At 42.1% G+C, this 18,467-nt stretch overlaps 1 protein-coding gene across 6 annotated transcripts in view; it reads left to right on the plus strand.

The window, feature by feature from the left end:
* ATP8A2 (ATPase phospholipid transporting 8A2) overlaps nt 1-16,277 on the plus strand; it is a 325,416-nt gene extending 309,139 nt beyond the window's left edge. For all 6 annotated transcript variants that reach the window (XM_017831596.1, XM_017831595.1, XM_017831597.1 and 3 more), the window contains 2 exons: nt 778-869; nt 9,105-16,277. In XM_017831596.1, the coding sequence (XP_017687085.1) occupies nt 778-869; nt 9,105-9,202 (190 nt within the window). In that variant the 3' untranslated portion in view covers nt 9,203-16,277. The remainder of the gene's footprint in view (nt 1-777; nt 870-9,104) is intronic.
* The last annotated feature ends 2,190 nt before the right edge of the window (nt 16,278-18,467 follow it).

The raw sequence follows: 18,467 nt of genomic DNA on the forward strand, positions 1-18,467 counted from the left end.
ATTCTGGGCATAAAATTCTTGATTAAATGAATGTTGTGTTTTTAATAAAAATCAGAGTGGAGAGCATCTCTAATGATTTGTGTATGTGTGTTAAACCTAGTGTAAGCATACTGTATTTTCCACCTCAAGTTTGTATTTTTACTTTTTGTAAATTCAACAATAATTTTTTCAGGCCTTTGACAGGAACTGTGAAAAACAAAGTTTTGTGTTCTTTTTTTAAAAAAGGATAGACAGTTTTCTTTCTCATGAGGAAAATGAGAATGTTCTTTAGGAGACAGAATTAACTATGGTTCCCACCTTTTGTTGCTTCAGGTCGTTTTGCAGGTGTGATAGAAGCCTTCTACCTTGTGCTAAGCTTCAGTGCTTTGCTCCTTCTCTCTAAGGCCATTTGTGGGCGCTGTGATTAATGTATATAATACTAAAGAGAAATCTTCTTTTTAATGTTCTATATTACTTGATCAGACTTCTAACATGGTTTGTAATAATTTAGAGGCATCAAGCATTCAGAAATTACAATAACGGTAATATTAGAGATGGACTGACTAAAAGTAGACTTATACAAAGTGTCCTTAGAAAGGATGAGTTTCCATCATTAGACAGTTCTCTTGATAATGTGCAGTTTAAAGAAAAAAGGGGAAATTCTTTTTTGTACTACAACCATCTCAAATATTGACAAAGTCAAAGCTGCCAAGTACTTTAAATACAGCTGACTTTTACCTTGAAATTATCTAGTTACTCACTGGTATTTTTTCTTTTTTTTTTTCCTCTCTCCCTTAGCGTGAACGAACGTGATCATTTGTTAAAAAGGCTTGGCAGGAAAACTCCTCCGAGCCTTTTCCGTGCTCATTCTGTCCAGCAAAGTATATCACGTAAGTAGCGGATCATGTATGCGTGTGTGTTTCACAGCAGTCAGTCCCAGATGAGTGAAGCAAAGGGTGATTATTTTTTAATTAAATTGTAGGTAGAGATAATCTAGCACAGAGGCTGAGCTGCCAAGCAAGACACGTACATTTGGAAGTGGAATTAGTGTATTTGGCCGTAGGCAAGTGGAGCTCAAATGCGGTTAATTCCCCAGGAACCAATCAACAGGCCCAAATGACAAAACCCCAGTAAGCAGGTTCTCTAAAGGTAGAATGCTGATAGTCTTAAGGATACTGTAAAAAATCAAAAACTCTGCATAAAATAAATGCTGTGATAGAGCCTAGCTTAGATAGAAGTGGTTTCTGTATGAGAAATCATATTATCTGTGGTTAGCTGAGAATACAGCCATGTTTCAGTAATGCCACTTGGGATTCTGCATGTTGCTGATGAGGAAAGCCGTGGCCTGCAGAGCTGCCTCTCTCCTCTCCCACTTTGACTACTGCTGGGGGAAGAGTAGTAACATCACATCTCACTACTGCTGCTGTTTCGAATAAATTGCATTTATTCATCTTCCTAGAGGAATAGGCCTTGTGTCTGCTGGACCTGATGGGTTTTTGTCAGTGTTAGAAGGGCTTCCACAGTATTAAAAATCATTGTTAACAGCTCTGTAGGCCAGATACACTGAAGGACCATGCTGTCTTGGGGGACTAGGAAGTCCAGTCAGCCCCTTGTATTGGTAAAATGCAGTCTCTCTTGTGGTTAAACTAGTGGTCAAAATATGCTCATCTTACTAAAGAAAACAGCCCCCCAGTGTGCAGTACTGCAGCGCACAGGGCAAGGGGCAGGCACTCAGGATTTGAGGTTCGTATTGCCATTGCAGTGAGAAGTGACACCTCTGACTAAAGAATCACTGAAATCAAATCTCATTGCTAGCTGTGTCATCTTCTGTAGCAGAACTGTTATGGTTCAGGTCATGGAGGCAGGGCTGGGATTTGAAAACCCAGATACCTGAGATATTCCTGTTTTCCACAGGGAATTTGACTAGAAGGGGTGGAACAGTGATGGATCTGATAGTCTTTGTCCTTCATAGATCTGTTGCACGGCCATCACTTTGAAGGGATATAGAGTCCTCAGCAATCAATCCCATTGCTCCTGGGAAGAGAGGCTGGTGTGCAGAGCAGTCCTGTGGACCATATGTTTCTGCCAGTATTTAATCCTTTGTGTCAAGCAGCCGGGAATGCTGGTAGCAACACAGCTTTGGACATGCAAACATGATCTTTGAGAAGATTGCAAAAGCTATGGTTGGCAGAAGAAATCTGTAAAATGCTTAAATAAATTGCTGTCAAAGTAGTCTGCTGTAAAGCCTTAACAAGGTACAGAAGAGAGATACACCAGAGGTGACTAGTCAGACTTAATATGTGCTTTTAGTCTCATAGAACACATCATCAGGTTATTAGTAGGTAAATAGCTGTTGGGAAAGAAAAATGAGATCAAAATAAATCCTAGTTTGGATAACCAACTTCCCTATAAATGCAAATGATTAAGTGCTAAATGAGTCAGACCAGTCAGGACAGGTTACAATCAGCAGTCTGTTTTTCACATGAACATAAATTTTGATTTTGAAACTGTTGGGACTGAAAGATGCTTTTTGTGGTGTATCCATGACTTCTCTCATCTCTTGTCAAATATTATTTTCCAGTGTTGCATAGCTGCTATATGTACAAGGCCGTGTGAAATCCAGTGAACACGTGCTGTTTTCACAACCCTAAACTGTTTACTAAATGCTAGAAATCTTCAAAGCAAAGAGTTGATGAATGGGGCAGTAGCCTTGACATGCCAGGCCAGTATCTTAAATCACGCTACAAGCGCTGTGTTTGAAGTCTTGAATTGTTCATGTTTCTACCAGGCCATAAGTTACCAGCCTGTGAAGACCAAAAATTGCTTGTGTGACTTCCACTCTGAATCTGTCACTTGCATATAAAGCAGGAAAATGGTTAGTTTAGTTAGCGCTGATGAGGGCTTAAGCAAATGAATTGCCTTAGTCCCAACAAGGAATGAAAATGGGATTAAATTTCCCCTAGCACAGATTGCGAAGATGCAGTACTAGTTTGAGAATCGCTTTATTTTTGACAACAACCACTACCAAATGTTTTGAGATGAAGCAATACCTAAATAGCTTTGTTTCCAATCACATGGAAAGGAGAAAAATCTCATGGAGAGTTTCCAGGCTACTACTAGTGGTCTGTGGTGGGAGGAAAGAGCTGACTGAGTTAAGTCTGCACAGCCCTGTGAGAAAGGCAGAAGCTCATTCTGCGTGTGTTTCATTAGCTCTCTGTTGGTAAGTCAGCCCCTCTACAGAAGCACTAGCACAGCACAAGACTTTCAGGCATGATTTGATGATTTGTGGCTGGGGTGCTTCCATATGGCACCAGGCTCTTGTGGATCCAGCCCCCAAAGTGGGTAGCAGAACCACACAGACAGTGCCATGTCAGTGCTGTACAGGAGTGCCAGCCAGGATTAGTCTCTTAAATGCTTCCCTCCCTAAAGAGACTGTCTCAGAGTGGCTGCCTTGGAGAGTAGACCCAGTTTAGTAACCCCTGGAAGGGTATGCCCTTAAAGTAAAACCTTCATGGCTGTTTTGCTTGCTCTGACTTCGTTTTGTGTGTTCCTGAATTGTGTAGAGCTGTCAGAAGCATGAAAGAAATCTGTCTACTAGCTTGTACTATCAAAAATTATGTGGTTTCTTCGTACCAGTGTAATGTCTGGGAAGTTTACTTTAAAAAAAAAAAAAAAGGAAAAAAAAAGTGAAGCTCCCATTTGGATGGCATTGTCATGAGACTTTAGTGGAAGAGTTTTATGCGGTTGTCAAGCCCATGTGCTAACATAAAACCATCTTAGTGGAATCACGTAGGCAGCAGAGACGATGCTGGTACCCAGGCTTGGTCTGTCTCCTGGCAAAGGTGTCTGGTGAAATCGGGAATTCCCTGATGCTATCTGCTTTCTGAAACCTCTTAAGACTGAGCAGGAAATGTTACCAGGCTCCTCCCAGATGTGTCTTTGGACCCTTCCCTTTAGCTTTCTGAAGGGTTCACACTTGGGGGAACGAGCAATAATGACTTGCAAAAGCTCTCCCTCAGAGGGTTTGCTGGCAACGAAGTTTTCTCTAGGTCTCCATCCAAATCTGTGTCTTTTTTTTGCTGTGACTTTTTGAAAGTAGCACCTCCTTTAGAGAAGCTCTGTAGATTCAGAAGATGCCTCTGACCTCCCCTTTCCTTCTGTGTGACTGACCTGTATCACCTGTACCTCCAGAGCCTCACCAGCAGGATGGGAGGAGCGATGTTCCCCTCTTGCTCAGGTACCCTCAGACCTGTCCATCTATAAGGAAAGTCCCACAACATCTCTCTAGTGCAGTTTCCCTCCTGTAACATCCCTGGCAGTGTTAATTATCATTTGTCTCAGCATGCTCTTTAAAAACAGATCTGAATCCCACTCCCATTAAAGCACAGCTTCGGCAGAACTCCCCCTGAAATGCCAATAGCTGTGCCTGAATGAGGATTACTGCACTTGGCCCAGATTTCCTGTACTAGCAAAGAAAATCCCTCTTCCTTTGACAGAATATGGTGATTGCATAGAGAAAATCTGAACACAGAGCATATGGTTTGCACCTTATTAATCAATGGAGGAAAAGCACCTGTCATCTGAGGTTCATTTCACAGTATGGGAGCTGACAAATAATAAATAATAATAATATGTTCATGCTGAGGGCTCTAATCCCACTATTTATTCACCACTAGCAGACACCTTCTTCCTTTCACTTTTCTGCTGATGCATTTTGATTTGAAAAACAAAGGGGTAGCTACTTGAGATGTTTTTAGACTCCTTTTCCTCTTATCTTGCATGTGTTTGAAATATAATCTGAATTCTTTATTTTTTCCAAGCTACATGTTTGTTGATGTTAAGTGGAGTTTCTAAAATCAACTTAAGAAAAAGAAGTAGGAATAATCAGTTTAGATTTGATGCTGTGGCATCTGACTCTATTTTCTACATGCAAATATCAGTAGGTTAGTATCTGGGATGAAAGAGATGGGGTCATTTGTCAGGAATTACTCTTCAGTCCTTTAGAAAACACAGGCACAGTTTATCAGGAGAGAAATTAACGATTTCTGAAAGCATTAGTCAAACTGTTCAAGGTTTTAAGCAGCTCTCCCTTTCCCAGGTTAAGTGGAAGTAGGTTGCTGGAGAAGTCAAAGCTGAGTTAGCATTCACTGTTTAACTGGTAAATGTGAACTGTGACATCATAACAAATATCCTTAAAAACTGTGCAGAACCAGGCATTTGCCTGAGAGAGATTTTGCTGGTCAATTGATACCCTAACATTGATTTTTCTTATGTCAGAGAGATTTTTGCTACCTAAGAAGCAACATTTACTAAAAGAGGGTTTGGTTGTTTGGTTTTTTTTTTTAAGTCCCTCCCATCCTCACCAACCACTTAAAAATTATAGTGGATTTGAATTTGGGAATTTTTCTCCAAAGGCAAACAAAAGGGGGCATTATTATACTTTGGACTATACTAAACCATAGTACCACAGCATGTATGAAATAGTGAACTGCTGCAGCAGGCAAAGGTTGTAATGGGCTGCCAGTGAAAATTGCCCTTTTACCAGCTGGCCTAAAGAAATCCTGAGACAAACACTTTGAGTGTATCAGAGGAGAGTGCAAGGAGTAGAAGGCCTTGAAAATAAATCCCTGAAGTGACTAGACCTGTAGGCAGTCCTTCTGTGGAGAGATTTTCTGGAATAAAAAGACCACCTTGGACCCTTTCTTGGTCCTAGTCTTGGAAGTTGTTGCACATGAGTATGCTCATGTATATGAGTATGTTGAGCTTCCACAAGTTGCTGTCTGTGTTCAAGGCACATGCAATGGAGATGGTTGCTGTAGTCCAGCATCACACAGACCAAAATAGCCATTGCAGTAAACAGAAAAAGAGTGTGTTAAATTAGAAACCTAATGGGAGATTCTGATCTACTAATAGAATATCAAAGCTTTAAGAAAACCCAACAGGATGCTTTCAAAATTGAGTAGGTTGTCTGATAATATCTGGTGCTAATGAAACCTTAGATTTGATGAGAATGTGAATCTCCTTTTAACAAGTGAGCCCCATTGATAGATATTCAAAAGTGTGCCTTTTCTCCATTAATAGAAAGTCTCTGAGTACAAAGACCCTTCCTCCTGTGACAGCCATGAGTGGGTTGTGCCCAGAAAGCCCCAAAGAAATGTGCTCCTTCCTTGGGCTGCTGCAGGACAGCTGAACAATGAGGGCATTGTTCCCAGGGCAGGCTTATAGGTGTGGTTTTAAAACTAGAGTTGGGGGAAAAGTTCAAACTTCCGGAAAGTTCCATAGTAACTGGCAGATGGAAACTTTCATTGTTTTTGGATGGGGTCTAAAAATAGTGGAAATGTAGAGCTGCTTGGGGAGTGTGGATGTGGAATCAAAATGTGTGCATTTTGATTCCACAAGGCACAGTAAGCTGCCTACACAGCTTGAAGTTCAATTTTAATTGTAATGTGAATAGAAAAAATGTAATATGAACTCATCTTCCTGTATGGAGATCTACAGAAAAGTTTTAAATGAACTGCCAAATGTTGAGCTTCAGCTAAGTAAGTGATGTGCAAGGGTCACAGTCTTTCCCATGATGTACACACAAAACTCTCGTTGCTGGTATTTCAGGATGGGTGAAGAACATGAAGATGTAAGGATACCCCTGGTACTCTTAACCACTGATTGTAACCTGAAATTTTTTTGTCACGTCAAGGTGTTTTCTACTGATGAGAGAGTGGTGAACCTGTTTCTTTGACTGCCTTTTGCATTGGCATTGTGGAGTGATTGGGGTGCCTGGCTGTTTATAGGCCTATGCTAGCACAGGAAATAGGCAGGAAGATACCTGGGCCTGATGGTCTTCACACACTTGTGTGGGCAGTGCTGTATTTGCAGTAGTCACGGCAATGGAAGACTTCACTGTGCTGGATGATCTTACTGGATAAGTAAATACAGGAAAGCCATCTCAATGCAAATATCAGGTTATGGGTCATGGGCTTCAGTCTTTAGGGCTTAAGCTTACAGTCTTTGACTAAGTTGACTTACCACTGAGAATTTAGCCAAAAAAGCTAACAGGATGCTGGCCCTTAACATGGAAGAAACCGACTGGAGGTATTTGTTTAAGTGTCAATCTACCCCTTTTTAAATGAAAGCCTCTTTTATAAGTAGTATTTCCTTTGCAATGATCCAGCATGGACGTACTTTTTTCCAAAAGACTGTTTACACTTCGTGAACCTTCAACTAGAGGCAGGAAAAACCAACCTGTGCCTCTGTAGGGGTATGTATATTGGCATGGAATTGGTCAGGGAAAATAAAATGGGACACTGGGATGATCAATCGTAATCAAATCAAGGTTCATGCTGTCCTGCAATCACTCCAAGAGGAAGATGTGACTGGAGTGATGTATTTCTGTTTGAATCCCCTCCACTTAGTGGCAAAGATTTCCTGCTGTACTTGTGATTCAGTTCAGCTAACCTCTCCTGCTAAGGGAGCGTGCCCTCTGCCTTAAGAGCTTGAATCTACAGTGGAATCCCAGTGGCTTCAGAGGGGACATTTACCTGCATTCTGTGAGAGAAGAAAAAACCCTACACGTTATCTAGTGGTCAATCATAGTGTTGCAGGATTCTCTTCTCAGCAGCTTACTGCTGTACAGGAGTTGCTGACCACCCTCCCTGTAGTACAGGCATCAGCCAGAGAAAAGATCTAGGACTGCTTGAGCATCTCTGCTTGAGTCACATGGTCCCAACTTCGTTGTTAAGGTGAAGATTTAACAAGCCTCACAGGATACAGTTAATTTCTGGTCTTCTGGACTGCTTCTGGCTACCAGCATTGGTCACCTGCTTCAAAGAAGGCTGCATTCAGGCCCATGGGGAGCAAGTCTAGTCTATAGCAGCAAGCTTCTTGGGAGCCTCATATCCCTCCTGTCTTAAGAGGGTGTTCAGCCCTGTGTGCCTTTCTGTCACACAGACCCTCTTTGTTGTGCTCCAGCCTTACCTCAGTACCTGGTGTAGGGGGGAGAATTAAGGGAGGACTTCTGAAAGGCATTTGATAGGTCTCTGGTTAGTAACTGGGATGTGTCCTTATCTGATTATGTGGTTTTTAGCCTGGGATAAATCTCAGGCAGGATTTGAGAATTCTCAAGCTCCTGCTTCCAGAGCTCCTCAGGGGAAGTGGACTGTTGCCCATGGAGAGTTAGCCATGGTTTAATTCTTGGATTCTCCCAAGTCTTGCCTGCTTTTCTGCCTGCAAGCATTATCTGGTTAGGTGTAGCCTGTGACTTTCCTATTTCTTTGTTTTTGTAACTATGCTAATCTGCCCTTCTTATGTTTTATGATTACCCATTTACACCTGAAAACCACGTTTCCTTGGCATCACAAAGTCTGTTGTACTTTGCTATAGTTTTTCATTCAGAATTTTCTGTAGGGTCATGTCTGCAAGTCTGTCTGGTGTTTCAGCATGTAGGCCCATTAGCTTTTGTGACTGTTGTACCAGCATTGTGGTGTTCTGCAGATGATGTCAGAAATGTCACTTGCCTTGTCCACAGTACTTTAAAAGAAATTATGCACGTGGTTATTTTCATCTGAGTAATTTCTAGGGAGACCAAAGGACTGTGCTAGCTAGCAGGATTAACAAAATAAAGACCTCCAGAATATGTTTGTTTGCTCTATGCAAAATATGGATGAATGGAGTTAAGAAGAGGATGTGACAAAGATCCAGTTGCAGGCTAGACATTTCCATATTTCTCCAGAGGAACTGCTGATATCAAGCAAACTGTAGAGGAGTCGAACTGAAATGCAGATCTCTATTTCTCTCTAAAGTCTTTAAAGAAGCTCTGCCACTGTAGGAGTACATGTGTGTTCAAATCAATCTGTAGCTTTCAAGGCTAACACAGAGGGAGTCACTGACTGTATAAATTAACTGGTCTGGGGAGGGGAGCAGCAGGATGAAGCTGGCAGCAGTCATCCTTTCTATGCCACGTGGGTAATGCAATGCACAGCTATAAGCATCAGAAGCGCAGCACAGAAATTAAGATGGTTGCAGTCTCAATCATATAACTTTAGTAATGCCTAAAACTGTTTCTAAAAATGGACCGTGCCCTTGAGCTCTACTCCAGTGATTTATTTTTTTCTCTTCCTTTGCTTTTTCAGATGGGTATGCATTTTCTCAAGAAGAACACGGTGTTGTTTCCCAGTCGCAAGTTGTTCGATCCTACGATACAACCAAAAGGAGAACAGAAATAGAATAAATGGTTTTTACTTGATGGGTGGTGGGAATAATGGGATTTGGATCAATGCATCCACTGTTAACACATTCTTGACTAGAATTGGTGGCAGCAGCCAGAACACCAGAGAACTCATTTCTGTGGCCTTAGCCAACAAGTTTCTGTATTCTCCCTGCAAACCTTGAGTACATAATGTGGGGGGAAATCATTGTTTGACTTCAGTTGCAAAGCTCTGCCTAAAGTTTTGTTTATGTTGTTATGAAGCATTTGACTGTGCTATGTGAGGTGTGAAATTAAAAACAATGTTTTACCACTATTTAAAACATCAGCATAAGGTTGTTCTGGGAGAAAAGCAGAAAATTTATGTTCCATGAGAAACAAGCCTTTGCTTAATTGGAACGGGGTGCTGAGATTTCCTGTTTTGTTACACACAGACCAAGTGCACACGACTGCATGCAGACTTTACTCCTTCTGGTATTCACTGTTTACTAATTTGGCTGAAATTTTCAACAGACCATTTGGTGTAAAATTTTTGATTGCAACACAGTTTGTAGGTAAAAATGCTTATTTGCCTTCTTATGACAGAATAACACAAGATAGCAAACAACTACTTAGAATATTTCATGCCCTCTTACAGGATTTATTAGGGATCTGTCTTAGCTTTCTGAAACCCAATTAATAGCTTACTTACAAAGCCAAGATGTGGAAGTCAGAGAGCTTGGCAGGGCAGCTGTCTTGAGTGCATGGCATTGTACACAAAGATTAACTCAAATAGGTGCCTCCTAACACTTCATGATGTATTTGGATGTGCACTTCCAATGTAGCTAGGGATTTCCCTCCATAATCCTATTCCCACTTTAATAGTAGAACAAAACAGCGAGAACTTTAAAGGTATAATCTTGTCAGATATGAAGATATGCATCCACACAGGAGGCTGATGCTGTAACCCTAAAGAAGCATTTCCTTGACCAGGTAGGAGAGGTTTGCGAAGAAAAGTTAGGAAGGGTTTACACACATGTGTGCACACACAAGTACACAAACAGAGCTGGTCATTGTGAAGAGAAGACCTGCTGTTTGTTTGTTCAGCCAAACCAGTCCCTCTTCTAGATCTGATCCATCAACAGGCTTCCCAGGCTTCAGACCTGTGAGCCCTGGAAGAAATGCTGGCTCCATGGCCTTGCTGTGCCAGTGGGACAGGCGTGCTGCTGCATAGATTGGAATTTGGGGGTGGGGGGGGGGAAGGCAAAAACTAGCGCATAAGTTAAAGCTGAAAGAGCTCTTAGAAAGCTTATGCTGTCCTCCAGACAAGTTCTATTAATTTTAGTCGCCAAGCCATGTTTCTGAATAGTATAAAGTAAATACTGCTGTGTTTAAGCCAGGTTTTGTGGTTAATGTATATACTACATCTGTGTATTTAGAAAGTTGGCGTTGTTTTTTGCCCTATTGACCGTCATCCAGATTTTTTTATTGATTTAAATATATCCGAAAGCAATTTGAATATGAATATTTATGTTTAGCAAAGGAAAGGAAAGCACCAGACTGGCCAACTGGCTTAATCTTCCTTAAGGGTTGGGAGTAAATGCCAGTGCTCAAGTGTCATAATTCAATTCCCAGTGCCACCTCAAAGGCTCAGAGTCCTCTTCCGTGTTAAAAAAGGCAAATTTTGCTCCTGCAGCACCAGTCAGGATTGGTCTTGGATTAAGTTGATGGCACAGAGGAAAAAGTCATCACCTTCTTTCTGCAGTGCTAATGAGACAATTATGCAGTAGGGGAAACGTGCAAATAATTTTGCCATAGGCATGAATGTCAAGGGGCCAAGTGTGGATGTGTGTATTTTCTGGGAGATAAATTTTGTTTAAAGGCACGAATACTAGTGCAGAGAATAAATAAGGGGAGAGTAAACCTGATCCCAGGAGCTTCTAAATCTTAATGCTGATATAACCTGTTAAACACTTCCTTTTATTTAGAACCTAAATCTATTTAGGAAATGTGTGGTGTAAGCCATTCCTCAGAACTGCTAATTGTTTCTTCCTTTTGTAAAAACACAAGGAAAATTAACTTCCCACCAAGACAAAATAAGATCAGCTTAGTCTTTGTACTCTAAGCCACACACCAAACATTGGTATGTAAACAATTTGGAGGCTTTTCATGAGGATGCAGAAAGAAACTTTTAAAAACCTCTGGATAATGAAGAAGGGCAAGTAAACGTGTTAAGCAGAGAATAGAAGGGATCCTGGAGTCTTTTCTGTTCTTAACTTACTGCAATAAAATTTACAGAACATAATGGGAAATGCTGGGGAGGAGAAGCTGTCATCTGATGTGATTTATTTTATTAGTGTAGACTATGGGCTGTATCATTTTGACCTCCCTGTAAATTGAGGTCAGTGTGTGTCACAAACACAGACCCTCCCCAGAGTGAATGGTGGCTTAGACTGAGGTACGTATGTTGGTTGTCAGCTCAATGGGAATTGCACATGGGATTTGTCGCAGGGCTATACAGTATGTGACACTGGGGCTAGTGGGTCAGACTTTATCATCACTGTAAGGCCTTAATCTCTAGCTGAGTTAATTCTGTAGAACCCACCCAGGTCAAGACCTGGCATTCTTCTTGTTCTTTGGAGTCATTATGGGAATTAATGTATTGTAATATGCTGTAGACTGGCTGTTGGAGTTGCTTGTCTTCATGAACAATGATGAGGTGTATTCCAGCAAAAGGAGAATGGCAGCTGCTCTGCATCAACAGAATTCCTTGTTCATTATGGCAAATGCATGTAGCAGTAACAGCAGCCTTTGAAAGCACTGTGTGAAAGTGTTATCAACTAGACAGGGTATCAGAGCAGAAGGAATGGGAGATTTCTGCATTACCGTCCAGGCTTAACTACCTAGGATTGATCAGAAAAGGATTTCCTGGGCAGCTCTCTGCACTGACCAAAAGGAGGTGGGTTTAAATATTCAGAAGGGAGTGATGATTTACCTAAATTAAACATAGATCTAGTTGCTGCTTTTTGTAACACTGGAATCACTGCTTGCATAGAAACTGCTGTTCCTTTAATGACTGCCTAGTAGCAAATTGAAGCCGGCGAGTGGGAGCCTGAGCTAAGCACTGCTGAGAAGTCTGTTGACATTTTCTTTTCCTTGACAGGGCTTCAGGTCTTGCTGTAGGGAGCTAAGCATGGGAAGTCAGTAATAACTTCTCAAGGAGAAATGGCGAATAACCAATAAAAGTATCTAGGTCAAACTAAGCTGCTAATGTATCTAAAAATGTGTGTAGAGTTAACATGAACTATATGGGCTGTAAATTAAGATAACAGTCAAGCCTCGCTAATCTGCGCTTCACTAGACCACACGCCTCTCAGTGCATGCCAAAACTGTGCAGTCCCCTGCCTCAGCCAGCAGCTAATAGCAGATGCTGCAGGGAAGTCTCCTCTTACCAGGATTACATTATTTTTACAGCATGTAATGGAGTGTGTTTGCTGAGAGACAGTCATAATAATAAAGTCATAAATAAGAAAGCTCAGGTGGACTAGAATATGTGAAATGTAGGGAATGTGACGTAGTCAGTGTCCACACTGGGTACAACTTGGCCCTGTATGGAGAACCCAAGAGCTTGAGAGGTGCATGGACCTTACACTGTCCCTGTCCTGCAAGCTTATTTTGTCCTTTTGGGCTAACTCACTAAATCTGCTGTTTCACATTGCCTCTAGTCATTAGTGAAAATTAGTGAGGTCCTATTTACATTGTCCCTTGGTTTTGTAAAAAATTACTTAATTTCATCTTTAAATGCTCTGACTGTACTTCTGCTATTACACCTCACAGCTCAAGTTTGAAGCAGAGCAGCCCTTCAGTGGGTGTTTGCCCCCAAGAAGCACTTCAGATTTGTCAGATTTCTCATAGTGTTAAGCACTGAGGATAATTTTACCTTAGTTTTGGATCCACCCAGTATCAATGCGTTTACAGGAAAGCTCTTTGTGTCTTGTTGAGTCTAATAAGAAACAATGATGTTATGAAATACCTGAGGGGTCGGAGAGAATTTGTGCTATACCTGTGCTATACAACTGCTATATCTGGGCAGCAGTTTGCTTCTGCTTATGAAACACAGCATTGACCCTGCATATGTTCCTCAATGTCTAGACAGTTGGACTCCTTCTGTCCTGTCAGGAAGGACCCTTTTACTCATTTCTTCCAGAGTCTGTCTATGCTGCAGCTCTGTGCCTCCTCGAGAATGCTGAGCACCAAGTAGATCCAGACCCTTGTACCTGCAGGGTCCCCTGGGCACAGCCCTGAGGCTGTCCAGCAGGCAGCTCTTAGAGGCACAGCTAAAGTGCCTATCAAATGAGATTTGAATTCAAATCCAAGTGTTGTTCCTAGCCATAACTCATAACTGTCCCTCCACGCTGCTCAGGAGGTCATGAATCTGATGGCTGGACTTGTACACAGCCCACTCTCATCCCACCTGTCAGGCCCTGTGTGAGCAATCATGTCACTGGGCAAGTGAGTTGACAGACAGTGATGCTTCTCTTTGGCATGTTGCTTATCTGCAGGCATGTCACTGTTCCTCAGAAGCTCTCTGTGCAGGAGATCCTATTTTGAAGTGTGGCTCTCCAGCCAGGCTGAGAGGGGCAACCACAGGGAGTTGGCTGTTCCACAGCACGGTAGCATAGTTGTTTTTGTATCATAGACAGTGGCCAGTGGGACTCTGCCAGCAGCAGCAGGGGTAAAATGAGCTGTTCCAGGAGCATAGCCCCTGCTTCCTTGGAAGTTACCTGTTAGTGCTGGTGAGGTGAGGCCTTTGACATGACCTGAGCTTTCAAGAGAGGTAGTTTCCTTCTGGAGCTTATTCTTCCTGGTGCTGAGCTTTTTGGGTTGGTGAAACCATACACACTGATTTTTTTCTTAAAAGCTTTTTTGTCCTCTGTGGGGTTGGGGCAAATCTTGTAGGCTTGATAACACAGTTAATACAACTCTATTCCCATTTTATTTTTCCTACTCTTAGAATATTGCTTATACTGACTTCTCAAAACTGAATAACTCCAGGAAGGAAAGAGCTCAAATCTCTCATCTTCAGTATCCTATAGACACCCAAGAGAGCCTTCACCACCTTTCAGCATCTGTGACCAGAGCTGTGTGTCTGGAGAAAGCCACAGGACAGGTCAGTACAATAGGAGACATCAAAATAAGTCCATATGGGTACAGAAAATAACTCTTTCTGTACCTTTTCCATATGTAGCAGTAAGATTAATGGAGGCTTTGAGCTTTGTTGGCAAATGAAAACCAGAAAATGCCCTGTGCTGCTTGGCCCCACAAGTGAATCCCAAAGGTGATCACTTCTCAGTGACCTGCAGAAAGCCCTGACAGCCTGACTGAGTTTATCTGGCCAGGAATGTGCTCTCGGATTGGCTGTCTGGAGAGGTGAAGGTACTAGGAAACAGAATAGTTTGGCCAAGACCACTGCTGCTGTTAGAGGTTAGAGAAGGGACGAATTCCTCAGGCTTCCCTGAAGAGCTGTGATAAAGCTTTCTTCTTTGGTTCCTTCCTGAAGCTGAGTTTCTCTGGTACCAAGCTGAGTCCTGGGCTTGGAAAAAGGAAAGGTGTCCCTGCCAGAAGTGCCCCCTGCTTAGCATACTTTGGCTCTAGTGGGTGTTTCATGGGTTATGAGAGATTGCTAAATTGTTTCCCAGCTACTGTTTTCCTCATGGACCCACCAGAACTGAGCACTGAAATTATTTCAGTCCTGACTGAGAATCCTTCATGTAGAGTTAATGGGACTTCTTAGGTGTTGCTCCTGGGCAGGTTCCTGTCCCTCAGGCCAGTGCAAGGGACTTGTTAATCTGGGGACCTGGATCTTTTTGTGATAGAGTGTGAAGCCTAGAAGTTGTTTCATTTGGATTCATGGCCTGCTCATTTGTGGTGTGGACAGAAGGTAAAGCAGCTGAGTACTGGTGTTTATCCAAAGGCTACCTTTATATATGAAGAAGGTGAGACAAGTTCTCCTGAAGTCTGCCACAAGGGGTTCGTTCTCCTTCAGCATCTCTGTAGTTACTAAAGAGAAATAGAAGTGGGTAAATGACAAATTCTGTGTGGTCAAGCCCAGCTCTGGGCAGTCAAACAGAGGTCTAATGATGAAGAAAAGTCTAATACATTGCCAAATTGTCCCTATGCATAGCTTGAAGGTCAGCACCTTGTAATTATGGAGTGATGAAGCCAAGGGAAAAAGCCAACATTAACAGAAAGACATGATTATTTTGATTCTAACTACTTTACTGGGTGGCTTCCCTGCGAAGATGTTCCAGATGTCATCTTGGCATAAATTAATCAATTTCAAAACATCTGCAAGGTTTCTTAGAAAACATGGAGTTTACCAGACTGTGCATATGCTCTCCTTTGCCCTTCTGGTTGATATTTTGATTCAGGAAGGGAATGAGGGTACTTGATTTTCTTATGGTCAAGACCTCATAGATTGGAAAGTTGCTCAAAGTTGTTTCTAAACTCTTTAAAAAAGAAAAAAAAAAAAAGAAAGAACTCCAGATATACAGCAACGAGGCAGCCAAGCCCTCTGGGACTGTGTGCATGTGTGTGTTGGAAGAACTGTCTGATTTGAAAACCTCCCCCTGTCCCTCCTCCTGCCCCCAAAGTGCAGCCTATTGCACTGGGAGGTCAAATATTCAGCGTCTTGAGTGACAGGATCTTAACAGCATCTTTTTCATCAGCGAGCCAAGTCATGTGCCCACTTGTCTGTCATATCTGTACTCCAATTGCTTAAATATTGTTTCAGATGGGGACGTTTTAATCTGGATATGCAGAGAGGAGTGATGCTGTGGGGGGATGTTTAATTGGCTCCCAGCAGAGCAGCAGTGGTGTGTGGGTTTTTTCCTCTAGAAGTGTTACCATTTTCAGGTCCTATTAATGTCCTTTGGTAGTTTAAATACAGCATCGCATTACAGTGGAGTTTGTTTCCCTTCCAGACTGAATACAAATGAAGGTCATTTACTTGTATTTTTAGAAGGTTCAAAAAACTTAGACAATTTGTAGCTTTGAACAGCATTGTTGACTGTTGTATGTCTGCACAAAAATATTTCCAATAAACCTTTTATTAAAGCAATCCAGTGGACCAAGGCTTGTTTGTTTTATCCCCCCACAAGATTTGCAGCAAGAGTTCAGTGCTAAATGTATTTGAGATTTAGCCTGAAAAGCTGGTGAATGGATTATTTTTATTTTTTCGTGGCCTTTTGGGTGTGTTTTAAGGGCCTGCTTGTTAGTGCCTAGGACAAGGCTTGAGTTCCTTTAATGGGTCTCAAATCAGGCCCCAAAGCAAGACTAATATGGCAAAATAAGAATGGTTCTGCTGAGCTTACAGCAGGTGCATGGTATTTGAATACTATCTCCAGGGTGAAGCCATCTTCTTATATAAGCTAGATGGAGAGAGATTCTCCTCCAAATGATACACTTGATCTCACCAAGGCTTCACCAAAATAAACCTTGGAAGTCTTTTGTCCTAACTAGGTCATATAGACACAGGAAAATTAAGCCCTAAAGCCTCCTTTGCCTACTTACTTGCAGCTAAATTTGCAAGAGGCTTTTTTAATACTGGGCTTGCACACTCTTGTGTTGGAGGGGGGAGCATGGTCTGATGATGCAGAGAGATGTGAGGTGAAGCAAGACTGTGGCAGACTGGTTTCCTCCAAACTATCCTGAGCACAGGGGCAGATCCTGCCCTGCTTCTGCCTGCTCAGGAATATCACACCTACTCTCTGTTGACAGTGCTCAGCTGATGCTGCTGAACTCACTCATTATACCATACCTGGAGAAGTAACTCTCAAGATCACTTGCCTCAAGCAAGACTGACAGCATGAAGCACCACATAAAGGCTCTCGTTTCCCCAGCAGCACTGCATCCATATGCTCCGGGGGACACAAGCTGTGATCCTCTCTACTACAATATATTCTTTCCATTTAACAAATATTTTTTCACAGTGAGCTGTGAATCACATTGTCCCTTGTGCTGGACCTGCTGCGAAGTGAGGGGGCTGGAACACCAGAGAGCCTCAGCAGCTCAGCTGGGTGAGCCTGGGCTGTAAGACCTGAGGGCACAGCCAGCTGAAGCACAGCATCACCCCTCCTGAAGAAAGCCCCCGTGCTGCACAGACTCGGAGGGGTAACGCAAGTAACGGCTGAAGATAAATTTGCAGAAAATGCTAGCCTTACCTGATTTTTGGTGACCAAGGGGAACATGCATTATAAGATCCCTATAGAAAGTAAAAGTGTATGAGCTTTAACAAAGAGATCTTTTTGTCCAAATATTATTAGATGCTGGAGTTAAACAGATTTTATCAGGAGCAAAATGCATATTTATGTATAGTCTGGCTAAAACATTCCCTCCTTAGGGTGCTATAACTTGGTGAATAGGTTGTTTCCTTATAGATTGCTGACAACCACTTTTAAGAGCATAGAGAGACTTTTTTAAAACAAGTTTCTGGTGTTTTTTTAAATTAGGAAACAAAAAGATGTAAGCCAAATTTCCCCTCTTCCCTTTACAAGTCATTGCTTGAGCACATTTCAAAACACTTTTATCCCAAAATCCAGAACTAGTTTATACTTTTCCTTTGCAAAGAAATAGAGAGTGATGAACTCCTTGCGTATCCCTGTTGTGCTGCAGTAAATGCTTGTTCCTTCTCTGGGCCTCCACAGCAGCAGTCCAGCCTGCAAGCATGTAGCAGCAGGAAGTGCACTGTATGTAAAAGCTTCTCACACATCTGGGCAATCAATTACACCAAAGTAAAATTGATGATAAACTTACATAAGCTTTATTCAGTTGGTGGTGGGAGAATTCGATCCTTAGCCAACTGCTCCCTGCACTGTCGTCTCTTGTACAGCACACGAAAAGGGAAATGATTCTCAGAATTGTTAAATGTAATGGATTGCTCCTTAAACCCCTTATTAGATATATTAGTTGACTAATCACCTCAGAGACTTTCCCTCTTAACAGTTTGACAGGCAAGATTGTGAGAGAGTCTAGTGCTCATGTCCCAGAGCCAAATATTTGTTGGAGCAGCTGCTAAGTGTTGATGGCACTCTTGGGTGCCTCATACCAGACCAAAGGAGAATCAAAGTCCCTAAACCTGTAGATTAATGCTCAAGTCTGAAATGGGAAGATTAAAAAATAAAAGTGTAACTGAGAAAGGTCCAGTTGAGGAATGTTAAGGAAGAAGATTTAAAAAACATAATCCCTTTTCGTGAGCACTGCTGCAGCAGTACCAGTCACCTAGAACCAGCCCTCCCTCCAGCACAGCCCT

Source organism: Lepidothrix coronata, unplaced genomic scaffold (assembly GCF_001604755.1).
Source record: "Lepidothrix coronata isolate B3197 unplaced genomic scaffold, Lepidothrix_coronata-1.0 Scaffold193, whole genome shotgun sequence".
Classification (NCBI taxonomy): domain Eukaryota; kingdom Metazoa; phylum Chordata; class Aves; order Passeriformes; family Pipridae; genus Lepidothrix; species Lepidothrix coronata.